Consider the following 15,189-nt stretch of genomic DNA (forward strand, 5'->3'; position numbering starts at 1 on the left):
TTTCTTTTCTGCTAGAGCCCCAGTGTGTCATTACAGGGCCAATGATGCATGGTTGGATTCAATGAGTCTGTAAACCTCTCCCATTCCCTCCTGTGTTGCTGCACTTACAATCCAAGGCAGCACAGAGCTGAAGATTTCCCCCAGTCCTTTCTCCTGATGACTCCTTCCCACCCCTGCTAGGGTACCCTTCCTATTTTCCTTAGTTAAACCCTCTGTGGCACTTCTTTAGCTCCTCAAATCAGATTTTCTGCCATTCCCTCCCAAAAGAGGGTTTTGCCCATCTCAGGCTTTCCCTGGCATTGCACAGCCAGGGGGCAGAGCCAGACAAGCTGCTGGCCAATTCTGTGTTAGAGAGCCTCAGAGAGCCACTGTGAGCATCTGTACAACATCTGTACATCCTGTACTGCATCTGCACAACATCTGTATATCCTGTACTGCATCTGTACAACATCTGTATATCCTGTACTGCATCTGTACAACATCTGTATATCCTGTACTGCATCTGTACATCCTGTACTGCATCTGCACAACATCTGTATATCCTGTACTGCATCTGTACAACATCTGTACATCCTGTACTGCATGAATCCTGTACAACTCAGCCCCCAATGCACAGAAACATGGAAAGGAAGTGAGGTTTGGGTCAGATATTTCCACAGAGCTCAAAGACTCTACTTACATTTTTGGCTTGTAAGCCAAAATGAGATGAAAGCTCAAAAATTGTCACTAATTCTTTTCTGTAAGGCAGACAGCAGGACAAAGCAGGAAAGATAGGCATAAACTAAATAAATATTCAAGATGAAACTAAGATTTTTCATACCCTGGAGAAGCCAACTGTAAAACAAGAGGTGACACAGTGTAGTTTTAACCTCTTTCATTAACTTACTGGGAAGAAGGTGAGTTGTCAGGTAAGAAAAGCAGCACAATGTGCACAATTTATCCTTATCAAATTCCCTCCTCTGAAAGAGCTGTGGTGAGAATGTGGAACTGCAGTGGTCACAAGCTAATGGATCACAGCCATTCCTCTCTAAAAGCACCTTCTGTACAAACTGTTAAATCCAGACAGCTCATAAATACCAACAACTCAACTACCTCAAATCATGCTCTTGGATGTTGCCATGTTCTACTGGTTTTATTATCATAAAGGGCAAAAATAAAACAATACTAGAAACATCAAAAGGCCTTGAAAGTGCTGAAGGAGACACACAAACATTTTACTCTCAGACATGTTACAGCTACATGAATACTTCCCAAGTGCCATTGTTCAAATAAAAATATATTCATACAAATTATAAAAAAAATACAATTTATATACACACACCATGGAATTAGCTTACATCATTTCATAACAAAAAAACCAGTGCAAAAAAAAAACCAAATGGAAAGGTAAGTTGATACCATTGGAATGGTTCACAGTAATTAATAATTCAAAACTGCATAATTAACACTGCACAGGAAGCCACAAGGCAAGGAGGAACTAAGCCCCTAACCTTGCCATCAGAACTCACCCAGTTCTGGGTTATTTTTCCCTTAGTGTTGCTCTGTTAAAATGTTCCTGGCACCTATGTTAGAATAAGTTCCTCAGTAAATCACTTAGCAACTAGAGCCAGGGTAGAAGCAGTGAGTGTGTTGTAAGAAAGGACTGAAGTAACTGAAGTGTGAGAAGACTGATTCAACACAAACCCCTTGGCATCAGTCCTCATCAGAAGGGAAATACTGCATCTCCAAATGTCAGGTGAACTTGTCATTCCTTTTCTGCAGGCTACAGAACAGTAATTGCACACTGAGATTTCCCTTTAAAGCAGCTGACAGGGTCACCCACCACCCTCACTGAAAATGTCTTTTCTGAAAGAAGGAAAGGGGGTTTTTCAGCTGAAACATTTGAATAAGATGCCCAGGCAGAGCAGACAGTGCTGCCAACAGATGGAAGGAAAATGCCTTGTCATGGGGAAGCATCTGGTGCCCAGAAAAACCTTGGTAAGATTCTCCAGCCTGATTTGTCTGGATTGCCCAACTCTTGTCTCAGCAGCAATGACAAATTCATCCTGTAGAAAAACACCTTGCCATTTGTGTACAGAAATAAAACAGGACCAGCTCAAGGCAAACAACCCAAGGAGCCTTCATGTGCAGGAAGAGAAGGAACCTTCCCTTCCACACACACTCACTCAACATTTGTCAAAGGCAGACACAGGACATTCTTGACAGGTGTTCTAACAGTACAGGATTGCCAATCCCACCTAAGTGATCCGAAATCCCACAAAACCAGGATTCCTGTGATTCCTAATTACCCAGATCCTTTGAATGAAATCAGGTAGCCTAACAAAAGCATATTTCAAACCTACAGCCCAGCTTCAGGGAGTGCAAATGGGTGCTGGAAGTTTGCAGGGACAGCTCAGTGCAGGAGCAGGGCTCAGGGAACACAGGCATTTCAGACAACACCTGCAGATCCTATCCAGACAGAACAAATATCCTCACTCTACTAACAGGGAAAGAACTCACAAATCAAGGGTAGCACCTGATGCCAACTCCTATGCTCTAAGGAAATACAGAAAATCAACAAAGTCTGCTTTCTGTCCCAATTCCCACTCAGGCAGCTCCTTATGGCAGGCAAAGGGTTAACTGCAGAGCTCAGAGGCTGTGTAGAAGCTTTTCTGGAATACATTCCCCATGTATCTTGGCTGAGAGAATGCTCTGTGCTTTATCAAGCCAATCAGCCCTGCAGTCCCTGAGGCACAGCACTGGCTTCCCACTGAGGGTTATCTGCACACAGAACCCAGCAGGGCAGGTGCCTGCTGGAACAATACAGGTGCTGGCCAGGATGGTACCTGCTAAAGCACTCAACTGGCTGCAACTGGCTCCTGAGGGCTGATTTTACCCCTACAGATTGCTGCAAACATGATCCCAAGCATTTACAGAGCACAGACAGCCCCACTTATCACCTGCCTTAGTCACCACCATCCCTCCTTATGGCAGCCTGGAACTACAGCAACTCCTCTCATGACACAGAGATGATTCAAGCAAGCCCAGGGACCATCAGCTCTATTTGCTTCCACAAAGCAACATTTCTCCATGTGGAGATGGAGAGAAATGCTCTCAGGATGTGGAGTTCCCTGGGCTCTGACTCCAGCTGGAAAGGTGCCCCAGGCTCTCACTGTTTGAGCAGTGCAGGGACAAAGTGCCTACAAACCCCAAGAAATGTCAAAGTGGAGTGCCACCAAGCATCTTAGAGGAGTCTCTTACAGGGAGATAATAGCAACAGCTAACAGGGAAGAGATCTCCTTTCTCTGAGATGTTCACAAATGTATTAAATATTTATAAACCTAGTGTAACCATTTTGAACTTCAAATCTGCTGAGCTGTTCTCAAGTCATCTGCTGTCAAAAACATCACAGCAGAAACATTTCCCTATGAAAAAAGGAGAGAAATTAAGAACAAATGAAGCCAGAGTGAAAAAAATATGGGCAAAGGGGAACACTTGCAAAGACAGGTGCATTTCCAAAACGCTGGATTTTTTAAAACTGCTTTTGCAAGGAACCATCCTGGAGAGCAGCTATCTGATATCTGCAACCTTCAGTATCTCCTCTCAGTGGTGACAGCAACTCCCTTCTCACACAAATAAGGCAACAGTTGCAGGAACAAGGGAGGAAGAAGAAAAGGGAGTCACACAGGAGGAAGGGAAAGACATTGCAGTTCTTTGCCCAGGACACAGGGGAGGGAAATGGTTCTTTTTTCCAACTCTTCAGAAAACCCCAAAACAAAATGGCAGAACACACAGTGGTGTCAGGACATCTGACAGAAGGAGATAACTGGGGGACAGGGGAAGAAAACACCTGGATCAAGAGTTGTCACACCAAGTGCCTGAGGCCAATCAACAGCTCTGGGCTCAGGCAGCTCCTCGAATTCTCTGGCTAGCAAAATGTTTTTCAGTTCCCCAGGCTTGATATGCACGTGAGAAGCCAAACGGGAGGTCTTGGGCCTGGTGTGGTCCAAGCAGGATGCGAGCATGTGAGCCAGCTTGGAGAGGGAGGAACCACACTGACAGAGGGGCAGGGGCATCAAATGGTCTGATAGTGCTGCCTCAGCCTGGCCTGCAGGAATTCGTGCGTCAGGTTGTGCCGAGTGATTATCCCAACAACCTTAAACAGGAAGGAAAGAAGAAGAAAAGATACAAGTTTGTGTCAGAGATGTGCCACTGAAAGACATCCATAATAAAGCGTGTGAAAAATGCATGTATTTAATGATTGGCCTTTTGCAAATATTAAAATGAATGTTATATGTGTTGTGTTAGAGGGTAACGCTGTATTCATTTTCTTAAGTGGTGTGTTAAATATAGTTTTAGGTTATAAAAAATGTTAAAATAGAAACTATGCTATGTAAGATACTTTTTTTAAAGAAAGGACTCGCAGTGAGATAGCAGCCACAGGACACCTGAATCTTTCAGAGAAAGAGAATTTATTGCTCCATTATCAGGAGAAATGAACTCCTTCCTGCCTCGAAGGCGCTGTCAGGATTCAGAGGAAGAAGCTGACACAGCCCAGACAGAATCCTGTGTTTGAATGGAATTTATGCATCATGGATGAGGTGTATGAATATGCAACAGCCTGTTGCTTTTAATGGTTAATCCTTTGTTAACGTGGGTCCTTTTTCGGGCTCGTGCTGCCCAGAAAGAGGTACCTGGACATCCGTAATTCTTTGTATTTATTGTCTCATATTGTCCTAATTCAAACTGTCCAAATTATTATTACTCTAATTGTATTACTATTTTTATAACCATTTTATTACTATTAAACTTCAAAAATTTTAACAACAAATGATTGGCATTTTTCACAAGTGATCATTCTTTTCAACACCCCAAAAAGAGGAACCTTGAGAGCAGTTCTTGACCAATGCTAAGTTAGAGTGGATTCAAATTGAAATTCACAGAAACAACATTCCTTCCTCTACCAGTACTTACTCTTCAGGCAAGAATGCTGATTTAACTATAACCAAACAAACAACTTACAACCAAACAACAACACCCAAACAAACAGCTTGACCATTGCTGTGGTGTCTGGCAGCAGTAGGACCCTGTGCCTAGGAAGGGAAATCCTTTCCATGTCAGACAGCACAAGAATGTAAAATCCTCTGGGAAGTAAAAACTGCAATTGGAAATAACAAAGGTGTCTTTTAGGGCTTCATTCAAGATATTTCTGGTATTCCACATGGCATGACCTCAGATAGCTCCTGTCAGGTACGTTCAAGGAAGCTCTAAAGACCAAAACAGAGAAGTGTTGCAGATTAGCTAAGGCACACTGGCAGGTGACAAGAGGGACCCTCTCCCAGCCTGCTGTGGATAAAGCCAAACCACACATCTCAGCTGGTAAAATCCCTCTCTGATTTTACACATGGAAAGAGTTCAGAACTAGGCTGCTCTCTAGTACCACAAGCATCTTGTACTAAAATGGAATAAGCTAACATCTCCTTTGCAACTCACAGGCCCTGCAGAGTCACTGTGGGAACCCTGAGGTACAAAAAGCAGTGCTGCCTCTCACAGACCAGGTCAGCTATGGGGAAACAGCTTCTCACAGTGGTTACAGGAGGCTGCTGACATCTACTGACTGTTTCTGAGCATTGTAGATGGCAAAGGGACAGTGAGTCAAGCACAGACCATTTAAACACTCCTTTGCTTTGCTGCTTCTGTGAGCAGAAATAGAATACAACTCCCTTCCTACAGAAAAACCTCTTGCCCCAACATAAAGGAAATTTTGCTCTTAGCCTTAAAGGTGTGAAAGGAAAGGCAAATTAGTGGCCTCTAATGAGCTCAGGGCCTCTCAACAGATAGAAAAATGGGACAGCTTCTACAGCTGCACACCTGAGACAGGAGAGATGCACATCCTGCTCTTTGCAGGTAAAGGGGAAACAAGCAGGACACAAAAGATGCCAACAAAGTCACAGCAATCAAGCATTCATGGCCCTGAAAAAATCCTATTCTGATCTCTTTAAAGCATTTCTGTTTGATGTTAAAAGAGATCTTTATTGTCCCAAAGATGGAAAATGTTGCACAAACACTGTGGCCTCCTTGCTCAGCTAAGCCAAGCCAAGGACTCACCTCTCCAACTGCATTCACAACTGGTAAATGCCTGAGTCCCATTGTCCTGAACAGGTTGAAGACTTGTGACACATGAGTATTTGGAGAGACAGTAAAGGGTGATGGGTTCATGTATGGGGTGACATCCTAAGAAAGAAAAGCAATCATGTTATTTACAAGATGCATTATCAATGTCTCTGGGAATCACTAACATGCAACTCCCACAAGTCCTGCATGGCTCTGATGCCTGGTCAGAGTATTTGACTGTGGTCATCTTCTATTTCTGCACAGATATGACAATATTTTGGTTTGGTTTGTTGAGTTTAACTGGACAGGCAACACCTTATTCTAGAAGTAAAGCACCAGTGGACACTGGTACCTCATAGCAGGGGGTTTCCACATGCAGAGAAGGCTGAGTGCTTGAGGAGCACAGGATGCTGGTCACTGTGCCAAAGAATATATTAAAACATGCCCTCAGTGGTTTTTAAAGGCTTTGGACAGTTGTAAATATACATCTGAGGAGGGACTGTCACACTGCAGTGCATATCTTACCACTATCATACGAGGGTTCAGCAATGTGAGGTCCAGATCATGGATATCTGGGTAGTGGGGATAATCCTCCAACATCTCTGCGTGGGACAGACGAGGCTGACTTGCACTCTGCAATCAAAACAAACCCCACTGAGCCCCTGTGTCACCATTCCAGACAACACAGGGGCTGCAAGCACAGCAAACCATGCCTCCTAATTGCTCCCTCAGATCTCCTTCTCCTCCCACACCCACCTTCTGCAGAGGTGCTGTTACCCAAACCTATGCAGGCCTTCAGCTGAGACAGAACAGCTCCCCAGCCTCTGACAAATCTACACCTGACTCTGAAGGACAGCAGGAAACCAGCCTTGTGGGAGCTGGGCCTGATCTCAGTGACACAGCTGACATTTTTCTGCTAGGACCTCAACACACAGCAGTAAAATACAAAGTATATACTGCTGGATGCTCTATTTGCATTTAATATCTGCCCTCTGTTCTCCAGTTCTGCATGTCTTTATGTCTTATATTCATATCATATATTCTCCATAGCTTTATGCAACAAACAGGTCTGTTGGATGAATTTTTTTAACAGTGGCTATCCTTTTCCTGGAGATATTTTCAACTTCCTTTAAGAGTGCAAGGGAGAATTCACATTACCCATCTGCAACTTAAAAAACACACATGCCTTCCTTAAAGTGTAAAAATAGATATATTCTTTTTGGCAGCCCATGAAGATTGTTCCCAGCCTCCTGAGAAGGCAGGGATGTGTCTGCTGCCATTTCTGAAGAGGAGGACTCACCGACTGGCTCTCAGAGTAGCAAACCCCCCTGTCAAGGAGGGTGACCAGCTGTGAGCGCAGGATCAAGCCATGGAAGGTCAGGGGTCTGAAGCGTTCCTCCATGGTCCACTCCTCACTGGGAGACTGGTCAGGGTACAGATTGGGGTAAGGAGTGTATCTGTGATGGATTTAACACCATGTGTTACAAGGTTCACATACCCCAAAAGAGCAGCTGTTTCAGCTCTTTGCAACCTTCCCCTGAATATTTCAGGGACTCTTGCCAGGGACAAGCAAGAATTCACAATAAAAAAAAATAGAGGGGAGAGAGGTCAACAGCCATTATGTGGGACAGTCTCCTAACTCAATTTCACATGATTTGCTATTAAAGCAATTTTCAGTTGTAAATTACTCAGATTCTAATAAAAGCTGAAGCATCTGGCAAAATATTTGGGTCAGGATGCCATTCATGAAAGTCACAATCTCTTATGCAGAAAATTATTCACTAGACTGGGTTTCTACTTGGGAGTAACAGAAACACAAGCCTGGTGACTCAGCCCAGTTACCAGAAAGGTGGGATCAGTATCACGGCACCAGGTCATTAGCTGGGATAAGGGAGCTTTCCAGAGCTATCACATTTTTGCAGATAAGAGGACATTGATTTCTACAGAAATCCTTCCAGGTACTTCATCCTCTCAAGGAAATATGTCTGTGTAAGTGTTTGAAGTAAATGTGAAAAGCTGGACATAACCCATTTGCTTGGGACATGGTCACAGGTGTGAGACACAGCATTGGCTCCTCACACCTGACAAATCACTTTTAAAACATGGATACCAGCCCTATTTCCACTGACATATGAAACATTCTTTACAACACACCTCAACATATGGAAAAACCCTGCTTCTGTACATTTGTGCCTACCAGGACCTCACCTTCTCTCCAGCATCTGTTGCAGCAGATCCTCTTTTTCAGGAGGCTCCTCAGTTGCTATGTGCTCGTCACACATGTTACGCAGCTCACTCGAAGGGTACGACTTCATGGACTGGCTCCGCTTGCGCTGCTCTCCAGCCCGGGTGAGGATGCTGGATTTCTGCATACAGCAAACAATTTTCAGACACTCACTAAGCAAGTCAACAGTTATCCAAGAGTGACTATGAACTACTAATCATAGAGTTGTGCCACCACATAACATGTTCATTAGCCACTGCTGCTGCAGGACTTGCACGAATAGGACTGTGCAATTCAGTAATAAATCCAAATGTTTCCATGTCTATGCTAAACAGATTAGTTTTTCTTCTTAATTTTTCCCTCTGGGAATGCAGCCCACTCTTTTGTCTCCACCATAACCCCGACAATAGAATGGAGTTCTTAAAAATTTTCTGTTGCAGTAGGTGTTTATCTCTGACCCAAATTCTGCCCACAAGCTTAAATAGCTAAAGCAAGGCCATTCTGAATGCAAAACAAAGCTCTCTTCAACGTATCAAACAAACAACCCTTTTTTACCTTGAATTTGATGTTGTTACTGATCAGCTGATTTCCCTTCATGAACTCCCTCTCGTTGCCCCTGTTCTCTGTCACCACAGGGAAGGCGTGGTGGACAGTGGTGCGCAGGATGCTGACAAGGGACTGGATCCGGGTGTGGGGGTACACGTACGTCAGGTTGGGCTCCATGATGTCACTGGCTTGTAGCCTGAAGAAACAGAAATCCAAGATTGCTGCATGAATCACATCAGTGACAAAAGGCTGGTGATGAACAAACCAGTCCCTAAACAAGATCCTGAAGGAGTCTGCTGCAGTTAAATTCTGCTGGCTCCTTTTACCTGTGCGCTCACCTTCACTGTGGTATCAGCAGTGATTGTACACCTGATTTTTTAATTATTTTTTTATAACATAACATTGTATCAATGAAAGGAAAGGTAGAATGTTCTAACTTACAAATAAAGTTTTTAAACACTACTGGGAAGACAACAGGTGGGAAGAGGATGACGTTCCACAAGAAGTCCAATGGAATGTTTTCACAAAGCATTTGCTGAACTTCCCAAACCCACCCTGCAGATTTCCATCCATCCATCCACCCCCTCAGAAAGGGCTTCAGCATCTCTTTCCTGCTGCTGGTCTGGTGCACAACTCCTTCCACAGCAGCTCCTCAGAGCAACCAGGTTGGTTGAAGATGAAGCATCACCTCCCTGCATTAACGCATTTCTAAACAAGAATCTCCACCACAAACTGTAACCCACAGCCTGGCCAAGAGGAGCAGCCTTACTTATCCATTTCCATCCCGGTTTCCCACTCCAGAAGAGGCACTCCTCTCAAGTTCACATGGATGTCATAGATGCCTTTGTTGAAAAAGTCTCCTGTCCACTTGGCTACCTGCATAGCAAACACAAGGTCTACTGAGTCACTGTTCCAAGTGCAACTTATGACAGCCCTGAAAGTAACAAAGATTCACAGCCAGCACACGTTCAAGCATTCTGCAAAACCAGAGCTACTGGTGCTGCACTCACCATGAGGGTGATCATTATGGGGAGCCCATAGGTGATCTCATTGGTGGACTCAATGAGGATGACAGTCAGGCTGATGGTCATGCGCACCACTCCTCCCAGGAATGCTGCTGCCCCAATCAGTGCAAAGGTTCCTGAGTAGATGTGATCCAGACCAATGTAACTAGAGCAAAGCACAGAGCCCTCAGATTAGAAAAACCTGCCTGAGAGCTCATGGTGCACCTGCAGCATGTCCCTCACACGCACACTTGATGCACCTTTTGAGGAGGTTGGCGACCAGGCGTCCGAAGGCAGCCCCACAAAGCAGTGATGGCACAAACAGACCACTGGGCACAGAGATCCCATATGTCCAGCAGGAGAGTAAGAAATAGAGAAGGAAGAACAGGGATAGGGTGACTGGGCTGAAAGTACCTGCAACACAAGAAGAATCATGACTAAAGAAAGGGGCACATGTCTGTCCAAGACAGAGCCTTGCACCATCCACCCCTCAGCTCACAGCAGGCTCATCTCACAACAGCTACTGAGTCTCCCAGTCCAAACACACGTGCAGACAATGAGTAAGTGAAAAGAGAGGAAAAACAGGTTTTTCTTCCCATCAAAGAGACTTTCACCAGTTTTACTAGCAGGCCTCCAGAGCCATGAAGGCCTGAAGGTGCTGCTAGCCTTGTGGTGCTGTTCCAGCTAAGATGAAACTGAAGCTTAAGTGTGGGATGAGGCAGTCTTCTAACCACTTACCATCCTGGTGGAAGAGCTGCAGGATAGCTGACTCCTGAGGGTTGAAGAAGAGCGTGGCCATGTCATTGTAGGTTTCATTTGGGCAAAAAAATGTTTTGATGCTTGAATTGACATCCTCTGATATATCCTAATGCAGAACACAAAAGACACAAAGGGTTAAAATTCACTGTCTCATACATTAGCCTTTGGGGAGAATGGAAATAACACTTCTGTTACTGTTAGCCCAGGACAGCCATGCTTTGGGAAGACAGACCAAACATCAATAGCAGAAATGGGGCCTACAAATCAATGTGCTCCTTGACTCAGAGCCTGAGTCGTTTGTACAAAAGCACAATGCAGGTTTCATTATTACCCACAGCTCCTGCAACCCTCCATGGGCTCTCACTGCAGCTCTATATTGCACTGCAGGCTGTCAAAAGCTCACTGCATGCCTGTGCTTCTCTGCAGGGTGAACAACATGACAGGGAATATAATATTCACAGAAGAACCCCTCACCTGCAGGCTCAGGGTGTCATTGCCACCGTGCCTGCTGGAAGATATCTGCCGGCATTCCCCCAGAACCATGGAGGCCACAAAGACCATGACAGTGGTGGTCAATGACACAAGCAAGCTCTCCAAGACTCTGAAAGACACAACAGAAACCATGCACTGAAGCCACACTCAGCACTGTAACCCAGTCCCAGTTCTGCAGATGATTTGATAAAGCTGCAAGAAGCAACAGTCACCACAGCTTAGCATCAGAACAAGGGACACTGCAAATCAAGTTGAATTTTGACTTGGTTCTCAAGGACTGCCTTAGCTCCCCTTTTTAACTGGTTGCCCCAAAAAGGAACTATTTCTACTCAGAGAACACACAGCAGTCACACATGAAAAGCCCCAGGGTTCAGTAATGGGGCTGTTCACATGGAATCAATGTTCTGTACATCCTTACAGGGTAAAAGGGCAGATAGGACTGGTAAGGGTGATGCAGTCTCTCAATCTCTTTTCTAACTGCTGAAATACGCTTGTTTTTCTCTTTAAACCTGGGCTTTGTGTTTAGGAGCTGTCCAGAGCAAACAAGCACCTGCTTTCAGAATAACACAGAAGTTCCCTCTCTAAACAACACACATATTGTGAATTTAATTAATCAATATGATTTTAAAGAGTGAGATCAACTATTTCATCCACATCAATTTTGACAAGGACACAAAAAAATCCTGCATGGAGACAAAGCTCTGGTTTGTTCAGCCTTTATGATAAAGAGCTTCCTCCACTGCTCTTATAAGAAGGATTGCAATTCTCTCTGTACCACCAAAGTCATCAAAAAATTACAGGGACTGTAACATTTGTTTCTGGTGTTCACTTTTAAGTTCTATGGAGGATTCATTTAGTGATTTTTAAAACAACCAGGCTGAGATTTGCTCCAATCTTACTCAAAGGGTCTTCTAGACTGATTCTTTTGCTCTGGGAGCAGAGATGCCTGCACAAACTGGAGAGGGCACACACACCTGACCAGCTTTGGCTTGGGGTGCACATTGCGCATGCGGTACTTGGCAAGCCTCTTGTTCAGGCAGTTAAAGGTGGCTCCAAGAAGGCCTCCTACAATCCCCATCAGAATGAAGAAGCCCAGGTCCACAGCTGTCCAGAGGTGGCATTTCTTATCAGACTCAGAGCACTGTGCAGAAAAGTGTACAAAAAAAGGATTACAGTAATTGCTGCAATTTCCTACCAACACTTCTGTCCCCACACCTAGAGATTTTGAGTAGCTAAAATCAAAAGGCAACAATTCTGAGGATATCAATGTGTTGCAGGTAAATATAAAGTGCCTTCCACTGAAATACAATTATGTGTCAAAAGAAACCTCGAAACTAACAGACAGAAGCACAGGACTAACAAGAGACTGAAGAGTGGGGAAATAAGAGTAAATCTCACCTTAAACTCTCCGAAGTTCAGCAGCCCAGGGAGCTGGAAAGACCCCCAGCTTCCAAACTGAATCCCAGAGCGGAAAAAATTCAAGGTGAAAGTGGCAGCCATGGAACAGAAAAGCTGTGGAACAAAAAAGAAATAAAAAAGAAGGGGAAGCAAAGGTTCCCAAAATTAAGATTGGCACAGTCAGCTCTTCCTTGAGACCCAGACTGTGGAAGGGATCAGACTGCAGAGAGCCCAGGCACAAAAGCCCACTCTGCCAGGTACACCAAACCTGCTGCCTCAAGCTGTCCCACCGTTCCAGATGATACCAAATCAGGTATCAGGGCTCATCTCTGCCCCTGATCTGCAGTAGTTCTGGAACACTGACAGAACAGGCAACCTTCCTCCTGCCAAGGCAGCTCAGGAAGAGGCAGGATAATCAGAATGCCCTCATGGACAAGCCCTGCCAAGGGGAGCCCTCTTCTCAAGGCACACACAAAGAGTCAGAATCACCACTCACCACTTTCCATGTAAGTCCCTGGTTCCAGAAGGAGGAACCTTCTTCCAAACTAAAAAGAGTGCCTCCAATTGGTGCTCCAAAGGCAGCTGCAACCCCTGCAGCTGCTCCAGCGGATACAAAATCCCTTTTATCCCTGAAATGAAGAGAAAAACAACCTCAGTTTAGCAAATTAGAGCTCTGGAGATGCTTAGGTTCTGCAAAGTAAGGGATCATCCCCATTTATGGAATATCCCAGGGATTCAGGATGAGAGTTGAGAACAAAGCTGGCCATGGCAGACACCACCATTTATTCATTAAATTGCAGCATTGTGTTCTTTCTGTAGAGCACAAACACAGAGCAGAATTCTGGTACTGCACAACTGCCCAGTATGTGAGGAATCATCCCAAACTATGGACTCCAGCATCACTTGAAACAATTACAGAAACAAAAGGGCAAGAACTTGTTCACACTCAGAAGTAGCCTTCTCTGTAGTATATCCTAATCATAAGGGGTGAGCTTTCAACCACCCACATTAAAGGTTTGAAATGGGTAGAGACCTGCTGAGAAGCACAAGAGAACATCTATGAACAGGATGACCAGAGCAGCTTGGAAGAGTGACACCCTGGTGTTGTCTTGCTGCAGAATGAAACTGCAGGACTCTAGAAAGAAACTGATAAAACAACTGACTGGTTCACCCCAGCCCACCACCCTTCTCCCAAGGAAGTCTGCTCACTCATCCTCCTCTCCCCTCCTCCACATCCTGGGTACAGTACCTGTCACTGCAGAAATAGGGAAAGTTAAATTGGATCTTCCTCAAAGAGATGCTCTGGAACTACAAACAAAGTAAAGATTTAGAAACACAGGAGATGGGAACTTACTCTTACACAACAGGGGCGTGACCAGGAGCGTGGCTCAGGCCAGCACTAACCTGTGGCAAGCCTGCACCCACAACAGCACCACTGTGAATCATGGGCCCCTCCTTCCCGACAAAAAGACCTGGAAAAACAGAGTTTATTGAGGGAATGCACTTTCTCCACTGCCACCCTCCCTTGCTGAGAAAGCCAGAAGAGATCAGCTCAGCACTCCCATGCCATGGAACATCTCTCTGTGCCAAGCCTGCAGCTCCTCACAGGGAGGTGCTGACCTCCTGCTCACTCAACAACCCCAAATGTTTGCAAAGACTTGCAGATTCTGCACTCTAAGTGGGTGAAATAACTGAAAAACAACTGTACAAGGACTCTGAACTCTCCAGGTTATTCTGCTCTTCTGCCCTCAGGCTGCTCCTGGAACATTCTCAGGTCTTTTTTCTTGGATTCTGCCCCAAGAGTCACATGTCATTAGCCCATCAGAAAATCACCTGTTTCCCTGATAGTCCTGATGCTTCTGTTTATTCTCTACTCTCTAAATGCACTCAGGGCTCATGACTCTGCTCCAAATCACCAGAATGATTTTACTGGAAAGGCAGGGCCTTCTGTGCCCTATATAAGCAGAGAAAACATTTTTTTCCCCTTCAGTGACTCCTTCACCCAACAAGAACAGCACAGCAGAGCCCTCCTCACCTCCTGCCACGCTGAAGAGCACTCCTGCAGCTTTGCACACCACGGTCCGCAGGCGCACAACCCCGGGAACCTTCACTCCATTGAGGTAGCACTTAATTTCAGGAATTCCTGACCCAGCTGCTACAGGCTGCAGAAAAGAAACACTGGCACTATGGTGCACTGATTTCATACCTGACCAACTTCTCATCAGAGAGCAAGGAACCAAGAGACCCTGCTTAGCTAAATCAAATAGAACTGTGAAGGTAATTTGATGCTTTGGGGCAGAAAGTGTTTCTAGCAAGGATATTTCATATCAAGGACATGTGTGAGAGGAAAGGAAGGTTGTGTAAGGAGCAGCAATGGACCAAAGGCTTACTTGGATCAGGACCAGAAGACTGGCAAGGAAAACAAAGGTCAGGTTGAACCCCAGCAGCTCCAACAGGGACAAGGCAAGGCAGCCTTTCTCAGTGCACTCCTCCACCGCTGCAGGGATGGTCAAGGAAAACAACATTCCCCACACCAACACACAACCACTTGGTAATACCTGAGCCTCCCACTGGCCTCAAAAACCAAGCCTGTGCTTCCTAATCCAGCCTAATCCTGTCAGGAAGCCAGGCTTCCTTTTCAAAGCTCAACACTGAATTAGGAAGAAGGGAAAC

At 45.1% G+C, this 15,189-nt stretch overlaps 1 protein-coding gene across 3 annotated transcripts in view; it reads right to left on the reverse strand.

Moving 5' to 3' along the window:
• Positions 1-15,189, reverse strand: part of CLCN6 (chloride voltage-gated channel 6) — an 18,708-nt gene continuing 3,519 nt past the window's right edge. For 2 of the 3 annotated variants that reach the window (XM_074558804.1, XM_074558805.1), the window contains exons 6-23: positions 14,907-15,013; positions 14,552-14,678; positions 13,921-13,988; positions 13,766-13,824; positions 13,013-13,145; positions 12,517-12,630; positions 12,093-12,259; positions 11,101-11,227; positions 10,606-10,732; positions 10,128-10,281; positions 9,874-10,033; positions 9,633-9,739; positions 8,873-9,059; positions 8,302-8,459; positions 7,394-7,550; positions 6,619-6,726; positions 6,088-6,213; positions 1-4,135 (exon numbers count right to left, since the gene is read on the reverse strand). In XM_074558804.1, the coding sequence (XP_074414905.1) occupies positions 4,055-4,135; positions 6,088-6,213; positions 6,619-6,726; positions 7,394-7,550; positions 8,302-8,459; positions 8,873-9,059; positions 9,633-9,739; positions 9,874-10,033; positions 10,128-10,281; positions 10,606-10,732; positions 11,101-11,227; positions 12,093-12,259; positions 12,517-12,630; positions 13,013-13,145; positions 13,766-13,824; positions 13,921-13,988; positions 14,552-14,678; positions 14,907-15,013 (2,267 nt within the window). In that variant the 3' untranslated portion in view covers positions 1-4,054. The remainder of the gene's footprint in view (positions 4,136-6,087; positions 6,214-6,618; positions 6,727-7,393; positions 7,551-8,301; positions 8,460-8,872; positions 9,060-9,632; positions 9,740-9,873; positions 10,034-10,127; positions 10,282-10,605; positions 10,733-11,100; positions 11,228-12,092; positions 12,260-12,516; positions 12,631-13,012; positions 13,146-13,765; positions 13,825-13,920; positions 13,989-14,551; positions 14,679-14,906; positions 15,014-15,189) is intronic. The other variant, XR_012583770.1, reaches the window with a different exon arrangement.

The sequence above is a fragment of the Zonotrichia albicollis genome, chromosome 25 (genome assembly GCF_047830755.1).
Source record: "Zonotrichia albicollis isolate bZonAlb1 chromosome 25, bZonAlb1.hap1, whole genome shotgun sequence".
Lineage (NCBI taxonomy): Eukaryota > Metazoa > Chordata > Aves > Passeriformes > Passerellidae > Zonotrichia > Zonotrichia albicollis.